General features: G+C 35.9%; 2 protein-coding genes across 7 annotated transcripts in view; both read right to left on the bottom strand.

Annotated features, from left to right (window-relative positions):
* The window catches only part of rassf2a (Ras association domain family member 2a), a 55160-nt gene that overhangs the window by 148 nt on the left and 31010 nt on the right, over positions 1-24002 (bottom strand). The window contains exons 5-10 of one of the 5 annotated variants that reach the window (XM_087263200.1): positions 22992-23101; positions 20314-20456; positions 20075-20228; positions 15451-15572; positions 14451-14548; positions 9866-12114 (exon numbers count right to left, since the gene is read on the bottom strand). In XM_087263200.1, the coding sequence (XP_087119326.1) occupies positions 12045-12114; positions 14451-14548; positions 15451-15572; positions 20075-20228; positions 20314-20456; positions 22992-23101 (697 nt within the window). In that variant the 3' untranslated portion in view covers positions 9866-12044. 5 annotated transcript variants of the gene reach the window in all.
* Positions 738-8238, bottom strand: prnpa (prion protein a (Kanno blood group)). Of its 2 annotated transcripts, XM_087263251.1 has the most exons (3): positions 8023-8238; positions 5551-6752; positions 738-2950 (listed from the first exon to the last, which is right to left on the bottom strand). In XM_087263251.1, exon 3 carries the CDS (start codon positions 2937-2939, stop codon positions 2373-2375), a length of 567 nt encoding a protein of 188 aa, XP_087119377.1. In that variant the 5' UTR covers positions 2940-2950; positions 5551-6752; positions 8023-8238; the 3' UTR covers positions 738-2372.

Genomic DNA, 24002 nt, shown 5'->3' with positions numbered 1-24002 from the left:
TGGAGTTTCCATGTTCTCCCTGTGTTCGCGTGGGTTTCCTCCGCCGGGTGCTCCAGTTTCCCCCACAGTCCAAAGACATGCAGTACAGGTGAGTTGGGTAAGTTAAATTGTCCATAGTGTTTAAGAGTGGATTAGTGTGTATGAATGTTTCCCAAAGATGGATTGCAGGTTGAAGGGCATCCACTGCGTAAAACGTGCTGGATAAGTTGGCGGTTCATTCCGACCCCGGATTAATAAAGGGACTAAGCGGTGAAGAGAATGAATGATGAGAAAGTCCTCATATACTGAAGGTTTGAAGCAACACTGTATAACGATAGATTTTTGAGAATTTAAACCATCCCTTTAAGATGTTCTCATTAATAAAATTTGAACTGAATTTAATTTCTTTACTGTCATTTACCCAAGTTCATTGTTTTGACTTCTAAGATCAGTAGTTGATGTATTATTGTAGTCTTGTGACCACATTGTAGAAATGTTTTAAAAGTTGTATCAATCATATTTTCAAGTAATTTTAAATTACTTTAAACTGACTTCATCATGTTGATAAAAAAAAATCATGTTGATATTTTGTAACTTAAAAGTTGAAACATAGTTTCACTAGTAAAGTCACACAGTAAAGAAACATAAAATATGGTCATGCTTGCAGTACAGAAATAATGGATGTTTACCTGGATCTGAGAACAACCACATTTACTCATTTTAGGAACATGGAATGATCAAATAACAAAAAAAGCAAGTATTTTATGAAGTACATTTATTGAATTTCCGCAGTACAAAAATAAACATGCATACCTGACAAACAGATCTAAGAAGGTGTACAAGCGAAAGCAATAAAATCTTATTGGTTTAAGCCAATCAGCGGCTTGTTAAAGAGCTTGGGGGAAGTGAGGTAGACGCGCCCGAGCCCTTTAACAAGATTTGTTCTTGACTCGACACACTTCGTCAAGCTTATTACGGTTTAATGTGATTTTACCATAAGCCTTGTTTTATTTTGAATGTTCGCTGACGTAAATGGCTGGAACAAACAGATTAAAACATTGAGAAGGTTGAAACGGCTCAATGGAGAACAATCGTTGAAAGACGTTGGCTTCATTACAACAGACATCGCGAAGCTCTATAGATAGTCCTGCTCTACAGCGTGTATTCAAAATGATAGAAAATTCCATTATATAGAGAAGCTAATTCATGAAAAATCTATGTAGTTCCTTAAAAAACATCTGATCTTTAAAAATATATACAAGCTTCAAGCTCAGGCATGCACTCATCCAACAAAAAAACTTTACAGCAATTTGTAAAATTTTGATTACGTCAGTGGCTAATTTGTGTTTAGGAGCAAATGAAGCCAGATGAATTCATTATTCTGAAAAATATGGGTTGTTTTAACTCAAAGTTGAGTAAATATTGACAAACCCAAAACGGTTTTAACCAAATCATTGGGTTTGTCCACATTTTACCAAACATTGGAATGAAGCAACCAGGCATTTATTACAGCGTACAAGTCAATAATTCAAAATGACGAAGACTAGAAGAGTCTTGTCTTCCATGACAAAGAAACAAACTGTATATGAACATATTTCCTAAATTCAATCTTATTTTTGGGCAGGTGAATCTTGGGCAGAAATCATTCATAGAAGCATCAGTTTTTCTAAAAACTGACAGTACTCTTTTAAAGGGATTATTCGCCCAAAAATGAATATTCTATCACCCTTTTTACATCGTTTCAAACCATGAGTTTCTTACAGTTGAACACAAAAGAAGATATTTTGAGAGAAGCTGTAATCATTTACACTTTCATGGTATTAGTTTCTTTCTACTATGATATACGGTAAAAATACTATGTTTCTGACGGTATGATAACCTTGGATAAAAATATCACAGTATCTCGGTATTGTGATTACTGCTCTAAAATAAGTTCTTTTTAAATGTCTGGGTAAGAAACAACATTTTATTCTATTACAAAAACAATATATTTCAACATATTAAAATGTTTTGGAAAAGTAAACATGTCAGGCTTAATAATTAAAATAAATAATTGACCTCTGCTGTCTTCATTACTTTCAAAAACACAAATTTCTTCAAAAACACATTAAAAAACCTTACATGTAGCAGTTTTAAAAACTTGACTTTTCTGAACCGCAGTATATACCTTGAAACTGGTTATCGTCCCATGCCTACAATGGAAGTCAATGTTATCAGCTTTCTTCATAATAGCCTATCTTCTTGAGGTCTAGCGTTCATTAACGTTTAAAACCACTTAAGGGTGAGTAAACAATAATTTTTGGGTGAACTATCCCTTTAATACTGTCATACATGTTTTTTACTTCGTTAGACTGTGTTTTATTTACAGGTGCAAGAGTGTAAAAGTGGCGGTTTTATGACAGGAAGTGGCCAATCAAGAATGACATCATGAGTCCAAACACTGTCACGCAGCTATAGGCATGTCCACTTGCAGCACCATCCAAGTAATAATCCGCATCAGTCTCATTATGATCTCCCGAATGCCCTCCATGTCCTCCATGTCCATGACCATGCCCGTATCCATGCCCATACCCGTAGCCGTGTCCTCCGTATCCACCATACCCATACCCGTATCCTGGTCGCCCCATGGAGCTCAAACCGTGACCGACTAACATTCCTCCAAGAGCTCCTGCCGCCGCCGCACCAGCCACCTTGCCGACTCCGTGTCCCGAGGAGCCCGTGTGTCCTGTGTGTCCTGTGTGTCCTATGTGCCCCATGTGTCCCGTGTGTACGGGTGGAGCTCGGTGATGCCCTCCAGCTGCACCCCAGCCCGCGCGACCCGAGCTGCTGCCTCCCCAGCCTCCACCTCTCCCGCCGCCACGTCCGAAGCCCCCGCCCCGGCGAGACTGCGCTACCGGTAGCAGCACAGCCAGCAGCAACAGGCAGTTTAGGAAGGAGAAGAGCTTAAATTTGGAATGCATCCCCACAGGAGCTGCGAAAACACAAGGTTGGAGGTTTCCGAAACAATCAGATCATGTGTCTGAAAGCGGTTCGCTAAAAATAGTCCAATAAACCAATCAGACACTGACTGATCCGTGACACTGAGATCTGGCTCTAGAGATATAGAAATCTTCTATAAATCAAAACAACTGCACTTGATATGTCTTTTTAAAAAATGAAAGAATTATTAACCATAAAGGTATATGTTTACATAAAATGTAGCCTATTAGTTATATTTATATTTAAGGTTACAATATGGCTCTGTGGTACTTTGATACAATCAATAATATTAACGTTTTTTATTATTAATTGTTCATCACTATTATTAAATATAGAATTAATTAAGTTTATACACAAGTCAAAGATGTTTTGGTTCCCTCTTCAGTTATTTTGCTTCAATTGTTATACACTCTCAGAAATAAAGGTACAAAACCTGTCGCTGGTGTGGTACCTAAACGAAAAGGGTACAATTTTATATCTTATGTGTGCACATTGGTACTTTTAAAGTACAATTTTGTACCTTTAGGGTACACTTTTGCTTTTTGATAGTACAATGAGCTACATTTTTGTACTTTTTATGTATTAAGTTGTACCTTTAAAGTACGTAAGTGCCCTATAAGGCACAAAAGTGTACCTTTTGAAAAGGTACCACCCCAGTGACCGGTTTTGTACCTTTATATCTGAGACTGGACATAGGAAGATTCTTCAGTTCAAGTGTCTGATTATTTTAAATAAATACAAATAACAATAATAAAATACCTGAAAATGCTTACTAAAATACAGAAACAAATAAGTTATCATACAAAAATGTATCGTAGGACCAAATTTTGAAGGATAGTCACAACATATAATCACTGTTTCCATAAATAGCGGTATTTATTGTCATTACACATGTACAAGTACAATGAAGTTAAATTAGATTCAACTTCATTGTACTTGTACATGTGTAATGACAATAAAGTTGAATCTAATCTATTTTAATGTTAATCATTCTTGTAAATATGGTTGACAATATTTTTTTAAACACCTAAAAGTAAAATTTCTGACATTTATGGGTGTCTGGCGGAAAATATAATAGTAGAAATCTAATAGTGATGCTTTACTTGTAAGAAAAAACAAACAAACAAACATTCTACAGTAGTATAGAAATAAAGCTGTCTTCAATGTTATTGTTTTGATTCTTGAAAACCTGTTTATGTAATTGACCAGTAGTGTCTGTTTGTTTATTTCGATTCACAATAAATCAAGTTCTGTATCAAATCTTTTGCTGCTTGAAGGGAACTTCAACACTGGGTATTGCTAGATGTTGTTATCTAGAGTCAGGCAATGAAATGATCTTTGTAGAAAGTAGGCCACCAGTCTGACAGCTTATTAGACAGGTAATCTGCTAGTTCAATGTCTGGTTATCTTATAATCTGCTTCACTAATACATCGCAGAGACATTTCACATTCATATACCCATTAAATAATGTCAACAGCACTGTAAGTTGATCATGCATTATATATATATATATATATATATATATATATATATATATATATATATATATATATATATATATATATATATATATATATATATATAATCTATAATCTGCATTAACAATGATCTGCGTTAATATTACATTCGTTCTGCATTTTGAAAGAATTAAAAAGTACAATTTACAACAAAACAATACAATACTGAAAGTTCACTGCCCCTTCAAAATTTTGTCCTGAAATAAAATTTTATATGAAAACATATTTGTTTCTATATGTAGTAAGCATAGAAAATATTTTCAGCTATTTTATAGATTTTTTAATTAATTTAAATAAATAGCAGTAAACTTAAATTAAGTTCAATCAAATTAAACCTAAAATTTTAACTATTAACATTTTAAGAAAGCTTGTACGACCTAAAATAAATGTAAAAGACTTTGAGTTTAATTAATTTAAACAACTTGAAATTAAGTTGAAACATGATAACTTGGTTTAATTGTTTAAAATATGTTAATAACTATGCTGTTTCGACCATATAACTATTAAGTTTATGCAATTTTCCAGTACGACGATTAATTTTCCACCTAAATTTGGCTAAATTTAGACATTTTCATGTAAAATTTGAAGCAACACTGTTAAAATTGTATTCTCATCAATAATTACAAATATTTGCATGTTAATTAGAGCTTAATAAACTAATTTAATCATGTTTCCTACTAATTTTATCAATTTATACAAGCTTTTTGTAAGTCATTTCAATGTAATTAAAATTAATATGAGTCATATTAAGAGTAATATTTAAGTCAAGTAATATTTAAGTCAACTTAAAAATGTAAGGCGACCACTAATTCTTTGCAGTGACACCATTGGTTTTAGATTTAAACATCCAGCATTTTTTCCTCACAAAATGTTCCCCAGATTATTGGCTTTTGGTTGAACTTCGGATCTAAAACATATGAGGGTGAATTACAAACTTATTCTGAAACATTAAAACATCAGAAATCAACTCGACAAATAAAAAAGTTAATATGACTGAATAAATAAAAGCAAACAAACCTGCAATTTTTAAAATGTAGAAATACATAGAATGATTCAAATGAACGCATGACTCACAATGAGTTGTAGCCTGTCAGGTTGAAGATGTCTGTCTGTCCTCCTCTATGGTCTGCTGATGGCGACGATGATGAATGAATCAGAGTCTGAAACTGGACTCAAACATGTAGACGATCACTGAGGCATTAACTGTGCACTCCTCGTTCTCTGATTGGCTGAGTGGATGAACCTGCGTCTCGGACATCAGAATATCGCTCTAATCCATCAACAGGATTAAGACGGTCTATGGGTTGGACATACGTGTTTAGGCGCAGGGGTCACTGTATCCCTCCATGAGCTCAGAGATGGTGGTTAGGTAACCCTCCAGTGGACCAGCCGTCAGATCATGTGTTGACATTTAACCACAGAACGTCTTTGAACAAAGTCCTGACCGTTGAAGTCAAACACAAGGAGGTGCAGAAGACTGAAATGTTAAGCCATCTGAAATTTTTTTCTAAAATGTGCTTTGTTCAGGCTCCTGTGTGTAGATTCAGTTATTTCTCTTTTAATGGCACCAAACAGGTTCTTTTCTTTGACTTTAAAGTGTACAAACTGAACATAAACACACAAGCCTGGAAAACATGCTCGTTTTAGAAGGAAATGTCATGATTTTGCATATGAACTCTTCATATTTAGATGTTCACTATAGGTACAGTATAATGCATAGGCTGGTGAAGCATAATTCATTTGTATCTTACAAGATTTCAAGTTCATATTTCATGGGCACAAATAAAATAAAAATAAAAACGATGGCATATTTTAATCTCACGACTCAGTTTTTTCCGTAAAAATTATTCTTTATTTCTCGCAATTGCTAGTTCATATCTTGCAGACCTCATCTAATAAATACATGCTTGACTCTAATAAGTACCAACGGCTTATGAATGAATATGTGTATCAAATGAATAAGTACTAGTATATATTTAGTTAGTACTATTCTTTAAAAAAGACAATTTATTTAATAAATTAGTACTGATAAATATTAGAATCTACACTGTAAAGCCCAATAGGTTAAGGTAACTCAAACCATTTGAAGAAACTGCAACAAACCATTTAAATTCAAACCCTTATTCTAATGGGTACAGTGCCCTTACTCTGTTGAGTAAATGAAGCAATTTGAGCACAGTTAAACTCAATAAATGAAGAGAACTCAAACCAACTCAGTGCTGTAAAACTTAACAAGTTAAGGCAACTCAAACCGTTTGAGGAAACTGATTGCTACACTAAAAAAAGTGCTCAATTCAATTCAATTCAGCTTTATTTGTATAGCGCTTTTACAATGTAGATTGTGTCAAAGCAGCTTCACATAAATGGTCATAGTAACTAGAACAGTGTGGTTCAGGTTTTAGTGTTTAAGTTCAGTTCAGTTCAGTTCAGTTTAGCTCAGTTCAGTGTGATTTAATCATTACTGAGAGTTCAAACACTGAAGAGCAAATTCATCGATGCGTAGCTCTACCAATCCTGAACAATGCGAGGCAGTGGCGACAGCGGAGAGGGAAAAAAAAACTTCACCTGATGGGAGTGAAGAAAAAAAAACCTTGAGGGAACCAGACTCAGTTGGGCACGACCATTTTAATTTCTCCGCTGGCCAACAGTCTTGTGCAGAGCTTCATTCGCCGTGGTTAAGGCTGGAAGATGGCCTCAGCGAAGACTCGTCTGTCCCTGGGACGTCGCTGGAATCAGACTAATGTTCTCCACTCCCCACGACCATCAGCGCAATAGCAGCTCAGGATATGGCCTGGTCCCGGATATGGAATCCTTGGGATCATCACGTCGCTGGTCTTGGATCCAATCAGTGACTCCGCATAATCTGAGGACCTCGGGATGAGTATCCCCAGGTGAAAATAGAGAATAAAGAGAATAATTAGCGTAGCTGCTGTTCATAGTGTATATAAGCAAGATGTAGAAGCCAGTGTGGAACCCGCTAGGTGATGCATTGAGTGTATGCTTTACTAAACAGATAGGTCTTTAATCTAGTTTTGAACTGGGAGAGTGTGTCTGAGCCTCGGACGTTATCAGGAAGGCTATTCCAGAGTGTAGGAGCCATGAAAGAGAAGGCTCGACCTCCTTTACTTGATTTTGCTAATCTAGGTACTACTAGAAGCCCTGAATTTTGAGATCTTAAAGAGCGAGTTGGTTTGTAGCGAGACAGAAGGTTGGTTAGATAAACAGGATCTAGATTATTTAGAGCTTTATAGGTGAGAAGTAATATTTTAAATTCAATACGAAACTGTTAAGGCAGCCAGTGTAAGGAGGATAAAATTGGGGTGATATGATCATATTTTCTAGACCTGGTCAGAACTCTGGCTGCTGCATTTTTGTTGCATGCAGAACTGTTGCAAACAATTTATCTGTGTTGAATTTAAACAAACAAATTAAGTTTAATATTGATCAACTTAATTTGTTTGTTTAAAATCAACACAAATAAATTGTTTACAACCACTTAACGTAAACAAAATTGAATCATTTCTGAATATTTTTTTTTCAGTGTACAAAATATTTAAGATAAAAACTAATTTGTATGAGTACTGTGAACTTACTCCATTTAAGCTGAAGTAATAAGGTATTTAATTAACTCATTACCTTCAACACTGAGTTCAAAACTCTTTCCAAATGAGTAGAATTAACTTTGAGTCATTTTTGAGTTAACTACAAACAATTCATTTGATAAAGTTGACTGTTGGGTTTTACAGTGTATGAATAAGTACTATATATTTTTTTTCTTCAAAAAGATATACTGTAAGTAACTAAATAATAAGCACTAGCTAATGAATAAGTTTTGGTACTTACTGAAGAAATATGCAAGTATCTATAAACAGGTAATAGTAGCATGAAATTGAAGGGCTTATAGAACGTTAAAACAGCTTGCCATATTAACTCCACTTGACAAGAATAGCACTGGCACCTAAACTTACACATTCAAATACATCTACTGATATAAATGCCCAAATTTATTGGAGAAACAGAGGCACGCGCACACATCTAAATTGTTATAAATGAATCCTAAACATTATTACAATAAATTACATATATTGTTTATTATTGTTGTATTCGTATTATTATTATTGTTATTATTATTATTATTTCATCACTAATTTGTTTTCACTCACGATCCTTCAGCTTAGTCCCTGATTTATCATGGGTTGCCACAGCGGAATGAACTGCCAATTACTGGCATATGTTTTTATACTGCATATTACTTTCATATACGGCGTCTGAGAGAGCTTAACATGCAGCAATTTAAGAAAGCACATGCAATTACAAAAAACACCAACAAACAAAGAAACGATCTTCATCAATTTGGTAGTACACGTGTTGCAAATTGGTCACAACACAAACAACTGAAGACACATGCGGAAAATCGGTCACAACACTAGCAAATGTCCACGTAATACAACGCAATTGTTTCAAGGGGACACAAAAACATGACGGACCCTGCTGAGATATGGATGTGTTGTGTCGTGTAATCAGGATATTAAAATAAATGAAAAACAACTCATTTTTCAAAGACCACCAATCACTTCACTGAGCAACAGTCACGGCATAATAACATACCGTGTAAAATAATGCACTGGCCATCGTAGCCAAGAGAGCTTAACATGCTGAAATTTAAGAAAACACATGCAAAAACAAAAATGCCAACAAATTAAGAAAAGATCTTCATCCGTTTGATAGCACACGTGCTGCAATCCATGCAATGCATACAACATCAAAAAAACGCACTGCATTTTCACACAACACAAACAAATTAATAAACACTGCATTTTCTCACAATGTAAACGAATTACGAACACGCTGCAAAAACAACGGAACACAACGGAAATGTGTCAAGGAGACGCAAAAACATAACGGATGCTGCTGTGGTGTGACTATTGCTCAGTGAAGTTGTAGGTGATCTTTGAAAGGTGAGTGTTTGTTTGTTTGTTTGTTTGTTTGTTTGTTTGTTTGTTTTAACATCCTGATTCTCTTGTCTTTTGTATTTTATTAGCCTAAATATCCATAACCTAAATAGCCGAGCCCCTTATGTTTTAGGGTCTACTTAAAAAATTTCCGGTGTGTTCCATGCTATTTGAAAGTGTTGGGAGAAAATGCAGCACGTTTTTGTAAATTGTTTGCGTTGTGTAAAAATGCAGCACGTTTTTTTTAAATGTATTTGCGTTGTGAGGATTTGCAGGACGTGTACTGTCAAACGAATGAAGATCTTTTTTCAATTTGCCTAAATTTTTTCAAATTTCAGCACGTTAAGCTCACTCAGCCACTGTAATTAAAATGAATTGAATTGAGAGAGAGAGAGAGAGAGAGAGAGAGACATACGCTTGTTATTAAAAACAAAACATTTGTTGTTTATTTTCTGATGATAACATTTTATTTAAATATAATTATCATCTTATTCTCAGTTTTACAATCATTATAATATAGACTAAACACATGCTGGAGGAAATGTCAGAAATATGACAACACAAGGCAGTCATAAGTGTGAATGAGAATCAAAAAAATTTAAAATAAAAAAGTAATGAACCTCTTTCTCAGCAACTACAGCCATACTGTCTTTTTCCCGCTCCTCAAACAGTCATACAAGTAAGACTAACTCACTCATTCACTCAGACAACATTGTCCTACTTCATTCTGTTTACAATCATTCATTAAATTCACAGTCTTCAATACGGGATTCACCTCTTTCTGTCATTCTGACACAAAAACAAATCACCGTCTAAAAGAGACGTTGGTCAAGTTGGATGATTCTGATATAGGGTGACCAGAATCCTTGAAGTGGAATATTGGAATATTTGATCTAGATTAGATTTTGTCCTTCTAAGTAATGCATTTTTTATATTAAATGTCCTTCCTGAGGAAAATATAATGTGTCACAAAACAAATACTTTAAAAACTGTTTAACTGACATCGTTCCATGGTTTAAACACCAGCCCCATATCACAAGGAAACGTAACTATTTGAAGTATTGGCAGAAAAGTGTCTAGAAAAGTGTCTAATTCGAACAAATTCCTATGTTTTTATTTGTATGAATAAGTTCGTACAAATGAATACAGCTACTAAATCAAGAAGTTACGAGTTGCCGTAAGATAGTATTGGAAACACTGATTTCAGGAAGTTGTACTGTACTGTATCACAGAGTATTTTCACATGAACGCCATTAATCTAATTATTTACCTCGTTCTGAACAAGACATTATTATGATTAGGGTTGAGTTGCTTTAAGAGAATTCCTTTCGTGTGCTTGTTTCAAATGTTTTGTACATACATTGATAATTAACAGATGCTGTTAAAAACATCCCCACGTGACATTATTTAACGCTTCCTCCAGAATTTCACATATTTACATACACTTCATCTTTGCTATGGTACCATATGCATTTTTGACTGTTCTATTTTTCATTTTCCGAAAGCAATCAAGCGCAGTTAATTATTTGTTATGCAATGTGTGTAAACCGATGATGGTGGATACAAGTTCTTGGGCTGTTGTCCAAAAATGGCACACTACTCGTTGAGATACTACATTTGAATTTGAATTTACTTCACAACCGCTCAAAAAGTATGTTCTATATAATAAGAATATTAACAGTATGAATCGGATTCAGAAGTATTACATTGCCGATTTTATCAGCTGATATGAGCCTATCGCCGAGGTGTCCATATTGGCGAATTTGCCACCGATCTGTCACCGGTATGATTGTTTTTAAAAAACGTATTTCACAGAACAAGGCGAGGCAGTGGTGCAGTACGTAGTGCTGTCGCCTCACAGCAAGAAGGTCGCTGGGTTGAACCTCGGCTCAGTTGGCGTTTCTGTGTGGAGTTTGCATGTTCTCCCTGACTTAAAAAAGCAGATTTTAATTTAACAGCTGATTATGTGACACTGATCGTACGTGACAAAGGATTAACTTTGACATGACTGGCTTCTCTTACTTAAGAATTTTAGCATGACATAATACTAAAACTAGCACTCAGAAATGAAGAATGTGTTTAGAGAAGTGAAATACTGAACATTTGTCATTATAAGTAGAGACACTAAAAAAATTAAATACGACAGGATGTCTGGTCACCCTATGTACTGGTAAAACAGGTTGGCTCAGACCGCATTTGTTCTCAATACATCCAACAACATTTAAAGTGATCAGACAGTCGTGACTCTTGATAATGAGTTAAACTAAGCAAGTAATACTAGCTGCAAGCATTTATCTTCATCACTTTGTGCTTGTCATTATAATAGCTCTCTCCAGCGATCCCTGGATGATGAAATTCCCTGCTTTTGTGGAATGTGCTTGTATATTATTGTACCTGGATGTGATTCACAACAGCACCAAATACGCAGAGAAAAATATACAAAGATTTTTTTTTAATATATATATTACAAGATGTACCATCCTTCTTTACTGGTCAGCAAATATCAATGCATATTAGTGGTTTAGAGACGGTATTTAGGGTGGAAGGGCTGATGACAGTCAGTTTGGAAGTCTACTGTTTGACGTGGAGTGAAACGTGTTTAGAAAAAGATGCCGCTCACATACAGGTGGATCCCTCAGGCAAACACTGCAGCTGCTTCTCAATGATACACCGCAGACACTTGTATCTATATAGGAAAAGAGAGAAATTAATCATTCTCTCTTTATGTGTTGTCAAAAAATAGGTCGCACTTTACAATAAGGTTTCATTAGTTAATGTGTTTACTAAAATTAATAATGAACAATATTAGAACTGCATTTATTAATCATAGTTCAACAACATTTACTAATGCGTTATTAAAATCCAAAGCTGTGCTTTTTAATGAGAACTAACGACTGACTTTATTTTCAGAAACTCATGTTTACAAAGTATACATACATAATAAATGTATTGTTCTTTGTTTGTTCTTGTGAGTAAATGAATTGTCAATAAACATTTAAACATATAAACATATTTAACATATAAATATACATAATATTAATAAAACATTACTGTGAAGTTTTACCAAAACTTTTTGTGATTATAAAATTAAATTTTAAAAAATAAAATAAGAAATATATTATACATTGTTACGTTCTTGTACACTGCTGCCTGACAAAAATCTTGTTGTCGATTCTAGTTGTAAGAGCAACAAATAATAACTTGACTTCTAGTTGATCATTTGGAAAAAAGTGGCAGAAGGTGGATTTTTCTGATGAACCATCTGCTGAACCGCATCCCAATCATCACAAATACTGCTGTAGACCTATTGGAACCCGCATTGACCCAAGATTTTCACAGAAATAAGTCAAGTTTGGTGAAGGAAAAATCATGGTTTGGGTTTACATTCAGTATGGGGGCGTGTAAGCGATCTGCCAAGTGGATGACAACAGCAACAGTCTGAGGTGTCAAGACATTTGTGCTGCCCATTACATTATAAACCACAGGAGAGGGCAAATTCTTCAGCAGGATAGCGCTCCTTCTCATACTTCAGCCTCTACATCAACGTTACTGAAAGCATAGAAGATTAAGGTGCTCTAGGATTGGCCAGCCCAGTCACCAGAGATGAATATTATGGAGCATGTCTGGGGTAGGATGAGGGAGGAGGCATCGAAGATGAATCCAAGGAATCTTGATGAACTCTGCAAGAACGCTTTCTTTGCTATTCCAGATGACTTTATTAATAAGTTATTTGAGTCATTGCAGAGTTGTATGAATGCAGTCCTACAAGCTCATGGGAGTCATACACAATATTATTTTTTCACTGCAGCATGACTTTATATCTATACTGTACATTATTTCTGTTAAGTGACAAGACTTTTGTCTAAGCAAAGTCAGACCTTACTGTCCTTATTAAATAATTCAAAATCAAGACATGACCATTTTTTATTTTGGTAAAATAAGCCTTATCTAGAGGCCTTTGCCTTTCATTTATGCCACTTCTGATACCAAATGATCAACTAAAACTATTTGTTGTTCCTAAAACTTGGATAGGCAACAAGACTTTTGTCAGGTAGTGTATGACATTTAGCAGTGGGTTGTATTTTTCTCTCTCTTTTACTGCTGCTTTGTCTAACTTACATTGGCTATCAATCATTGGAGAATCAGACTGAGCCGAGATTATGTAAACAGGATGAGCTCCAATCCTTCCGCCTCCATCCCTTTATGTTTCGTTCTGTCATTTTGTCATTTGATTAATATTTTTTCTGCCAGGTAAATGGTCTTATTGGAGTATAAAATCTATATCTGCGATTAAGAATTATACTAGACGGATGAGGGCGTTAGGTCAGATAGTAGATTGAGTTTCATATACATAATATTTAAATAAAAATTTAAAGGTCTTGAAATGAATGAAACCATAAAGAGAAATCTCTAAATTTCAATTAATAAAGAAGTTTGAAATCAAGTGGCCTTGTCAGAATTATAGTATAAATAACATAATCAGTCTATATCAGTGAGCATTCGATGACAAAAACTTTGACAACCTCTGATAGAGAGGTATACATCTGTGTATTTTAGATTTTCTAAAGCACACTACTGTGTCAATGTCACTGACATTAAAGGGATAGTTCACCTTAAAGTGAAAATTCTGTCATCAATTTCTAACCCTTTAACTTTCTTCTGTTGATCACAAAAGAAGATACCTGTAACCATTGACTTCCACAGTATTTGTTTTTCCTACAATGAAAATCAGTGGTTGAAAGATTTCAAAATATCCTATTTTGTTTTTTTTAACAGAAGGAACTCATGAAGTTTGAAAACCACTTGAGAGAGACGGGAGAGTAAACAGTGAGTCAATTTTCATTGTTTTTTGTGTACTATCGCTTTAAGCGTTTCCGTTGTAATTATACATTTGCCCAGCAGATGTCTCCAGCATGTGCTGCTCTCATTATGCTCAGCAATCAGTTTCAGATTTAACAGTTTCAGACGCAATAATTTCTCTCATCTACACATGTTTAAATAAAAATAGTAATTAAATCTTACCTGCTTTTCAGCTTTTGCACCTCTCTGTCTTCCTCTTCCTTTAGTTTAGTAATAAAACTCTGCAGGACGGGCATCTCAAATTTGATGTATTGTGCCACCTAGAGCAATGGGGAGCAACTGCAGTGAGTTTTGTCAACTTCCTCAAAGACAGCTTCAATGTCAATTCTGCTACATTTAAAGACATACAAATAATTGAAATTATGTTACTCTCAGACTTTGCGTGCATACAGATACCAAAAACACTAGAAGAAGAATGCAAATTATGTGTATGTGTATGCTCAAAGACTACACTTAAAGGGATTTTGATATGCTAAAGGAGTATTAGCTATGTTAAATCTTGCACACTAGCTACTTGTCTTTGCATCTACATGTTTGTTATTGTATTTTGCACTGTATGAAGTTTATGTTTCCTGTATATGTTCTTAAAATGGATGGATGTCACTAAGCTTTTCACATGTGGCAATGAAAGTGATTGGATTTAATTCAAATACACAAATAAATACAAATGATTTGAGTCAAATTTAAGAGAAACACATGTAAAATATTAGAAAAAAACATACACAAACACAACTTATATACAAATAAGTGCAGATAGCAGGTAAAGTACAAATAGGTGAGGAGTGCAGTGCAATGAGACTTTCAATTCAAGTTTATTTTTATAGCACTCAACATCAGAAAAGTTAGATTTATTGGTTACCATATCTTTACTAATAACTTAAACTAATTAACTAATTACTAGTAACTTAAACAGTAAAGTTATTATATATAAACATGATTAACCTGCAGTTACATAGTATATAGGTGATGTCTATATGTGTAGATGTTCACTGAAGTCTATTTGTGCATTAAGTGTATTTTGTTTGTGTGTGTGTGTGTGTGTGTGTGTGTGTGTGTGTGTGTGTGTGTGTGTGTGTGACTGTGACAATGAGACATTTGTATATGAATGCTATACTTTTGAGTTTGTCAGCAGATCAGCTCTCCTTCACACACACACACTCACTTCATAAGGAATCTCCTCTCCTAGATCCTGCTCCATGAGGAAGATCCGGCAGACGTGTTCACATGGTCCCTGAAGGATTCGCACTACTAATGGATAATCGGTGCGCTTCAGCTGAACACGCTCTGAAACATACAATACATTTCCTACATTTACAACTAGACCTATTCAATGGCTGAAGAGAATGGTTGTCATTTGCTACATTTATAAATGCATACATGCACCCAAATAACCCGTTTGTAATTGGATCGGCAGTTTCTTCATTTATTCAATTCATTTAATTCATCCAATTCACCAATAGTGCATGCCTTTGGAATGTGGGGGAAACTGGTACATAAACCCATATGAACACAGGGAGAACATGCAAACTCCACACAGATATGCCAATAAGCCCAGCCAGGACTCGAGCCAGCGACCTTCTTGCTATGAGGCGACAGTGCTAACCCCTGAGCCACCGTACCACTATAAATGGTTTAATTAGATTCGAAAACAGTGATGTGAACATCTCCCTCGATTATATTGATCTCGATCAGAATTCAATTTCAATTAGATTGGAAGGGGTGGACTTAATCTGGGTGATCTAATCTAATCCACAACCAAGTAATGAGCTTGTAAATGCTTGAACACAACAACTTTCTCAGTCATATTCAGAAGACTCTGGGGAACATGCGCGGTGCAATGTTGACATGCATTAGCCTGTGCATATTTTAATGAATGAATGATAAAATATGTTAAACAATTTTTGTATATTTTCGTCAGGCTGCCTAACAATTTTTTTTTTTTAAATGCACGGTAACCTAAATAGAAGTTAAAATTAGTTCTTCACATAATATAACTTAAATAAAATAAGAAATTACAGTTAAGAAATTAAACAAAGAAAACCTGAAAATAAATAATGAAATAACGCTAAAAGTGACAACAGACACCATGAGAAAAAATTAAGATAAATAAATAAATATGTACATACACATACGCATACACAACATACACACGCATGTATCAGACTTTCGTTCACTTAAAGGTGCAGTAGGTGATTGTCTTCAGAAACATTTGTTGTTGTGCTGGTTGAAAGTCTCTTCACAGTCCAATAGTAATGATTAAAGTAAATGATCCAAATGTATTTATATGTATTTTAATATTTAGAGTAAGTAAAAAATGTTCATCCAATTAAATAAAGTCGGGCCGACATCTCTCATAATTCCGATAAGTAGTCTTTCAGCAAATGCAGATTTGAACAACTGCGCAGCCTTTTGTACGCAGCTCCCCCGACCGCTGTTTGTGCATTGACGTGCTGCGCGTTCACGAGAGAGAGAGAACGCGTGGGCGCATGCCCTATCGGCAAAAACATGTTGAATCAATAACTTTTAAAAACCTGAATCAATATTGGAGTTACCTTTGCACGCTGGACAAAGGTATTAGCATGAAGCTAAAAAACTATTTTAGCTTCATGCAAAGCTGATGTAACGTTAGATGTTGTTGTTATAAATGAGCTATACATCTTCACAGAAGTGTTGTTCAGCCACTAAAATCTTCAGGTGAAATATTGATAAGACTATTTTCAGTTTCATAAGGGACCTTTCACAGCATCGATAAAGTAGATTTTAATTAGTTTAACAACAAAACACAAGTAAATACCGCTATTTTGCCTAGTCTTTCCCTATATTTTTTGCCATGCAACTCTAAATATTCGCTCTGAAATAGCATGTCAGTTTGGCTTAGTAATGAGTGTAATTCCTGTACGCCGCCAAACAAGCACTAGTCTCTTTTAACACACAAAAGAAGGTTCTTTTGCTGTCATCTTTAAGGTGCGCGTGCACCTTTAACTAAATTTAACAAAAGGCAAATCAAGTCTCGTTCATTCATTCATTTTCGGCTTAGTCCCTTTATTAATCCGGGATCACCACAGTTGAATAAACCGCCAACTAACTCAGCATATTTTTTAAGCAGCAGATGCCCTTCCAGCTGCAACCCATTACTGGGAAACATCCATACACACTCACACATATACACTGCGGACAATTTTAGCTTACCCAATTCCCCTGTACCACATATCTTTGGACATATATAGGAAACCCATGCGAACACAGAGAGAACATGCAAACTCCACACAGAAATGCTAACTGGCCCAGCTGGGGCTCGAAACAGAGACCGTCTTGCCGTGAGGCGATTGTGCTACCCACTGAACCACTGTGCTGCCCAAATCAAGTAAATGTTACTTTGCATAAAGGAATGGACTTTCTAAATTAAAACTAGTTCAGTTACTAATTTAGTTAAGTAAAAAAAAATAAAATAAAACAATGCATTTTTAAATTTGCATTAAAGCTTATCTTTCTTAAACACAAAAGTTAATCGGAATGTATATAAAACACACATAAACAGATATTTGAATCAGATCACAATGTTTAGATTTAGTCAATGTAAACAGATGGAAGTGCAATCGGATTCAATTCATTTGGATTGACAAAAATTGGTGCATGTGAACACAGCCAATTACTTTAATGGTAATGTTTTTTGTTTGTTTGTTTTGAAAAATACTATGGAAGTTTCATTTTATAAAGGTTTGAAACCACTGCATGAGTAAATAGTGAGTGAATTTGGATTTTTTTTTTGTTGTTGTTGAACAGTCCCTATAATTACAACAATAGTGTCCACTAGATGGCGATTCAGTGTTTCACAGTCATTTAGAACTGAGGATTTCAACCTTTTCTGATACCCGGTATTCTAAAAGTTTGGACAGGGTGGTGGAATTTTTTTCCCTTTCCAAAACCTAAACCCAAAAGGAGAAATGCCAGCGTGGATCAAGCTGTGTGAGGGGCGCTATAAGAGTGGGGTTAAGTTGGTTTTGTTGTTTCTGATTTTCCTGACACATTCTCCCAGCCAGCAATGACATGTGGGGCCCAAATGGGTTAACTACGGGTTCCATGGGAACTGTGTGGGCATGGGCTTTAGCTGGGTGAAATCAGCAGGTCCCAAGTATGTTTTGTAGTATGAGTCCCACATAGGAAGCCCATATGAGCTGATTACATGGGCCACATAAGGGACAGGCATGGGCCAAGTGGGCATGGGTTTGATCTGGGAACACATATATGGGTCATGCATGGCATATTTATGGGCCAAGTGGGCATGGGTTAAACTGGGAATGCACATATGGGTCCTGCATGGCATATTTATGGGTCAAGTGGCATTGGGTTTGAACTGGGAATGCATATATGGGTCCTACCTGGCATATTTATGGGCAAAGTGGCATTGCTGCCCAGCCAGCAATGACATGTGGGGCCTAGATGAGGGCTTCATGGGCTGCAAATGTAGGCCCCATTATGGGTTTGCACCCGGGATTCACATTGGGGCCAGTCGTGGAAGCCCAGATGTACTAAAAGTGGGACCTGTAAGGGTACTGCATGGGTCCTAACTGGGCAATTCATGCCAAACCCATTTGGATCCCATCTGCCCAAATGGATTTAAAGTGGGTTTGCACCCGGGATCCACATGGGGGCCAGCCATGGATGCCCATATGGATTTAAAGTAGGATCTGTGAGAGTCTTATGTGGGTCTTAACCGGGCAATTCATGAAAGACCAATTTGGGCCCCACCTGCTTAAAGGGTTTAAAATGGGCTTGCACCCAGGATCCACATGGGGGCCAGCCATGGATTCTGTCACTGCCTGTCCCAGGTGGCTGGCTGCGTGGCGGGGTTGGCGGTTGCCATTCTCAGCCCGTTGGGGCCTGCCCTCCGCAGCTGTGGGGGGCTCTAGCGGGAGGCATCGTCTTCCACCATCTGGGTGGAAGCATGTCCATCTCTGTGGTGTGGTGGTAGGGGACATGTGCCCTGGGGTTGCTGCTGCTGGCCAGGGTACTGTGTTTCCTGGCCTTCCTCTGCCTTCCCGGGATACGTGTAGAGGTATTGAGTTACGACAGTCCTGTGTTTTATTTAATTTTTTTATAGCCGGTATGCATTGATTAGTCATCATTTAGTATTAGTGTTCCTATAAGTTCAGGTTAGATATAATGTGTTGATGGTTATCATTTCAACCCGTATGTCCTGGCGAGTGACGCTAAGGAGCGATTAGTGAGCAATACGTGAGCCACTGCATCGCCTCCTCATCGTTTCGTAATGCTATATTTTATTGCATAACAGTTAGTCTGTCAGGCAAAAAAAAGAGAAAACACGGTTTAATTGGTTATTATTAGAATATTTTTAAATTTCACCTCTCTTACTGCGCATGAACTAAGCTGTTGAATGGTCAGCATATCAGGCGGCTAGGCTAACCTTGCTTCAATTTTGATTACATTTTTTTCTAATCAGTTGCAGATTAAGTCGAGAATATACCACTGTAATGCATACTGCTGTTCTTTTAAGTCTGGCTTTCTCGCATATCTCACCTGTTTGTCAAAAATGACTAGTTATACCCCTGGGAATGTCTGACACTGGCGCATACATATTGTAATAGATGTGCTATACACAAAAGCTTGACAGGCATAACAACAGTAACTAAGGTGGACAGGGCTTAGCGAAGGTTCAATTTACTCAAGTACACGCCTCAATTTCTCACGTCCCCCTTAATAGGCATTGGAGCCCCACAGGTTGAAAACCCCTAATTTAGAAGAAAACAAAACAGTTAGAGACAAACCTCCACTGGCATGAACCAGGTACAGGGCAAAGTCATCAGGACTGTTCTCGATCTTGAACTTGTTGAGCAGCACCCGCAGCACCTGTGGCGTGGTCATACAGCTGTTGATCCGCACGTTTGTGACTGAACCGTATGCAGGAGTGAACACAGCAGTCTAAAAAGAGGAAGAAGAGACTGCATGAAGAAGGAAGTTATGCTCAAACCATCACACATGGAGAACCAGTTTGTCGTCCTGTCACCTTGTGGTTGTAGAAGTGACCGTTGATGGAGAATCGGTGGCGTCTGATTCTCCGCTGGTCACTAGGAGACCGTCTCCGGCCCCGCCTCAATACGCCTGCATCGCTTTTAGTTCTGAGAAGCTGAGCGGAGACATCACACACTTCTGTCAGAGAAAGAAAAAGGGAAATGAGGAGGGAAATGAGTCACAGAACATTTGCGTGTTTAAAATCAGTTTAGTATTTTTGTTTGGGGCTGAAGGACTGTTCTGATCTTTAAGAACAATTGAGTTTATATGCAAAAGTCTCTGAGCGCTGACTGAAATTTTATGTTAATTTTCCTCAGGTTTTAGATTGAATAGGTTGGTGTCATTGCCTTTACACCTAAATAACTAAACATAAACATAAGGATTATTATTTATTTATTTATTTATTTGACTACAACAATATTGTATCTGATTAGCAACATTGTATTAATAAGGGAATGTCAACTGAACTGTAAAAGTTTGACATTTTTAATGAAGTGAATTTACTCATTTTTATACATTTACAAATGTTGATGTTCATTTGTATTGGATTGCATTGCTTAATGAATCGTTCTGACTTCTTTTAAACAATTTATATCATTTAAAAAAATCTCTTTTAATTTCTAGCTCATTATGGCTCAAAAGCAGTTCACATTTATGAAACAAACTATTTTTTTTAACAAATAAGCAAAAGTTTTTTTTTTAAATACTTTTTTGAAAAGTTTTCAAACAATAAGTCAGGTTATTTGATTTGAAGAGCTCATCTTTCAGACTTTAAAAAGGGTGATAACATTTTCATGCTGTTCAGTGATGCGTTTCCCAATCAACGATATAACTCGTGGATGAACTATCACAGTATGATGCATCATTTGGGAAAAGAAAGATTTAGTGACGAGTGTTTCCCAAAACCGTAGCTGCTTTGTCGCAGATCCATCCATTGTTTGAACCACATTAGTTATAACGTAAAACGTCCATAAGACGCTCTAAACCAGGGGTCACCAATCTCGGTCCTGGAGGGCCGGTGTCCCTGCAGGGTTTTGCTCCAACTTGCCTCAACACACCAGCTTGTATGTTTCAAGTATACCAAGTAAGACCTTGATTAGCTTGTTCCGGTGTGTTTAATAAGGGTTGGAGCAAAAATCTGCTGGACACCGGCCCTCCAGGAACAAGTTTGGTGACCACTGCTCTGAACGATGCAGAGTTACAACTTCTTTAGAGAAGAATCCCATAATTTTTTGTGCAAGTTATATTGTTTTACACGCACACACAATTTCCGTTTTCTGCACTCGTTTTCCAAATTAATTGAAATATATGTAAACGGCACATATACATATACATATAAGACCAATGTTTCCTTTACAAATATTACATATTCTATTCTATAACAAAAAACCACATAGCTAACATATTCTAATATCATATGGAAACTCATATATAAATCATATAAATCATATAAATCGTTAGGCTGATGGTTGCAAAATAGTAGGCCAGTTATTAATAAATGAAAAAAATACTACTTATTAATAATAGTTATTATTTTCATTAATTTATTATTATTGTTATTGGTATTAATATTAGAAGTACTATTATTATTATTATTATTATTATTATTATTATTATTATTAAGTAGGAGATTGTTTTTTTTTATTTTTTAAATTCTACTTTTACAAGTTGACACATTCAAACCACTGCAGAAATGTTCTAACCAACAGGCCCATGTATCCATGTATCCTAAACAGTACAGATACATACCTTAATAAATAACCTACTATAAATTAAAAGCATTAGGCTAACCTATTCTATATATTTTCGTTTTTTACAAGCTTTGGAGACGTAACATAAATTCCGCTTTTAAATATTAGGTCACTTATAGCTTTCATCATGAGCCATGGCAGCGTTCAACATGGCATAAATGATTTGAAAATGCACTACAAAGGGGATCGCAAAAACTGAACTGTAAAAATAATTTGAGAGCGATGACTTTAATGACTTTTTTTTAATCATTCTAAGTTTGAATGGGGAACGTTCAAAATGAATAGGGGATAGGGGTCAAAACTGGGAACAGAACACAACTAGGAACTATGCTTCTAACTACAGCAAATGTTCGTTGGAACAATAGATTAGGGAAGCACCAAATGAACAAACTATGTTTGTAACGACAGAACTTGCGACCTTAGTTGGCTAACGATGGTTTTCAGAAACGCACCCCTGGTTATCTATACATATAGATTCCACAAAAGTTAGTACTAAACATGTGTGAGACATGATGAAAGGCTAAATATATTTGACACTTGATGAACTAATAACTCTAATAATTATACAGAAATATATTTTAACACCTAATGTTGCGGCATACATTCCTGGGTCAATGACATAAACAAGAAATGTTCTAAACTGTAAAAAAAAAAAAATAAATGGTTACATTTCTTTAAAGTAATTTTAAAGAAGATTAATGATACAATCAAATCCAGCACATGATATGATCCGATACATATGATATGATATATGATACGATACATGATATGAATAAAGGGCTATTTAGGATGTAGTAATTAGGAGCTATAATATTGTAATAATGTTTTATTTAATTATTATAATTATTAAAATAATAATAATAATTATTATTATTATTATTATTATTATTATTATTAAACCTCTGTAAAAGTGAAGCTGTACCTTCATCTTCTTCCTCATGGTCTTGTGTTGTGCCATTGTTTGTTTGTTCTTCTGGAGGCGTCACTTCCATCTGAGGTGGAGTTTGTGGAGTCTGTTTCTGAGCCTCCTGACTGGAGAACATGACAGGAGGAAAACAGCCCCGTCATGTTATTCAGTGACAGACACAATCCACAGCCCAGCAAAACTTTCAAGACGATTTGCCAAAAACATGATATTCCTCTAAAAATGCCCCTTGCTTTAATCTAGCTCTCAACAACCTGTAAGAATTCCTGTTGCTTACATTGATGCTTTTTAAAGAAATGTTTTGTGCCCTTAAAGGCTGCGTTTATTTGATTAAAAATACAATGATATTTTTAAAATAATACTCAAATGAGTCGCCAGTGCCTGTGAGATATTTGGCATGCTAAATATCTGGAGCTGTCGGCGATTCAAATAATGCTGTGTGAATTGAGTTTTGACTGAAAATAACATCATTGATCGCCTACAGCCAATGAGAGAGCAGCTTTCACTTGTGTGTGCGTGTGTGTATACCTGCTGCAGGCCTGCGGGAGGCAGGGGGAGAAGTTAACAGCGCTCTTTTTCGGTTTATTTGGACCCACGAAATGGAGGAAAAACTAGTGGGGGTTTGACAGGACTCAGGAGCAACCGTGTCTGTTTGACGTTTCATACAGAAAGAAATTAGTTTATTATCAACGTTGAGGAGAAATGGCTAATTCCCTTTAAACCCAGGTGAGCAAACATGTACATGTTCTACCCCATTAAAGGCTTCTTTCTCATTATTTAGTTAATAACAAAAGATATACTACATGTTTTTGGCTGTGAGATAGTAAAGTCATGCAATGTGAATGTCCATGTCGCCGAACCATCTTGCAGTGTAAACAAAGCAGCGACGAAACGCTAGCCCAGATAGTCATGCAGTGTGAAAACATCTGTGACACGACTAGTTTGAAAATCATGCAGTCTGAACTCGGCATTACGGAATAAATATATTTATATTTTTAAAAATACATA

The sequence above is a fragment of the Danio rerio genome, chromosome 8 (genome assembly GCF_052040795.2).
Source record: "Danio rerio strain M-AB ecotype USA chromosome 8, GRCz13ab, whole genome shotgun sequence".
Classification (NCBI taxonomy): domain Eukaryota; kingdom Metazoa; phylum Chordata; class Actinopteri; order Cypriniformes; family Danionidae; genus Danio; species Danio rerio.
The sequence above is the reverse complement of the archived record's forward strand: the minus strand, read 5'-3'. Positions and strand labels throughout refer to the sequence as shown.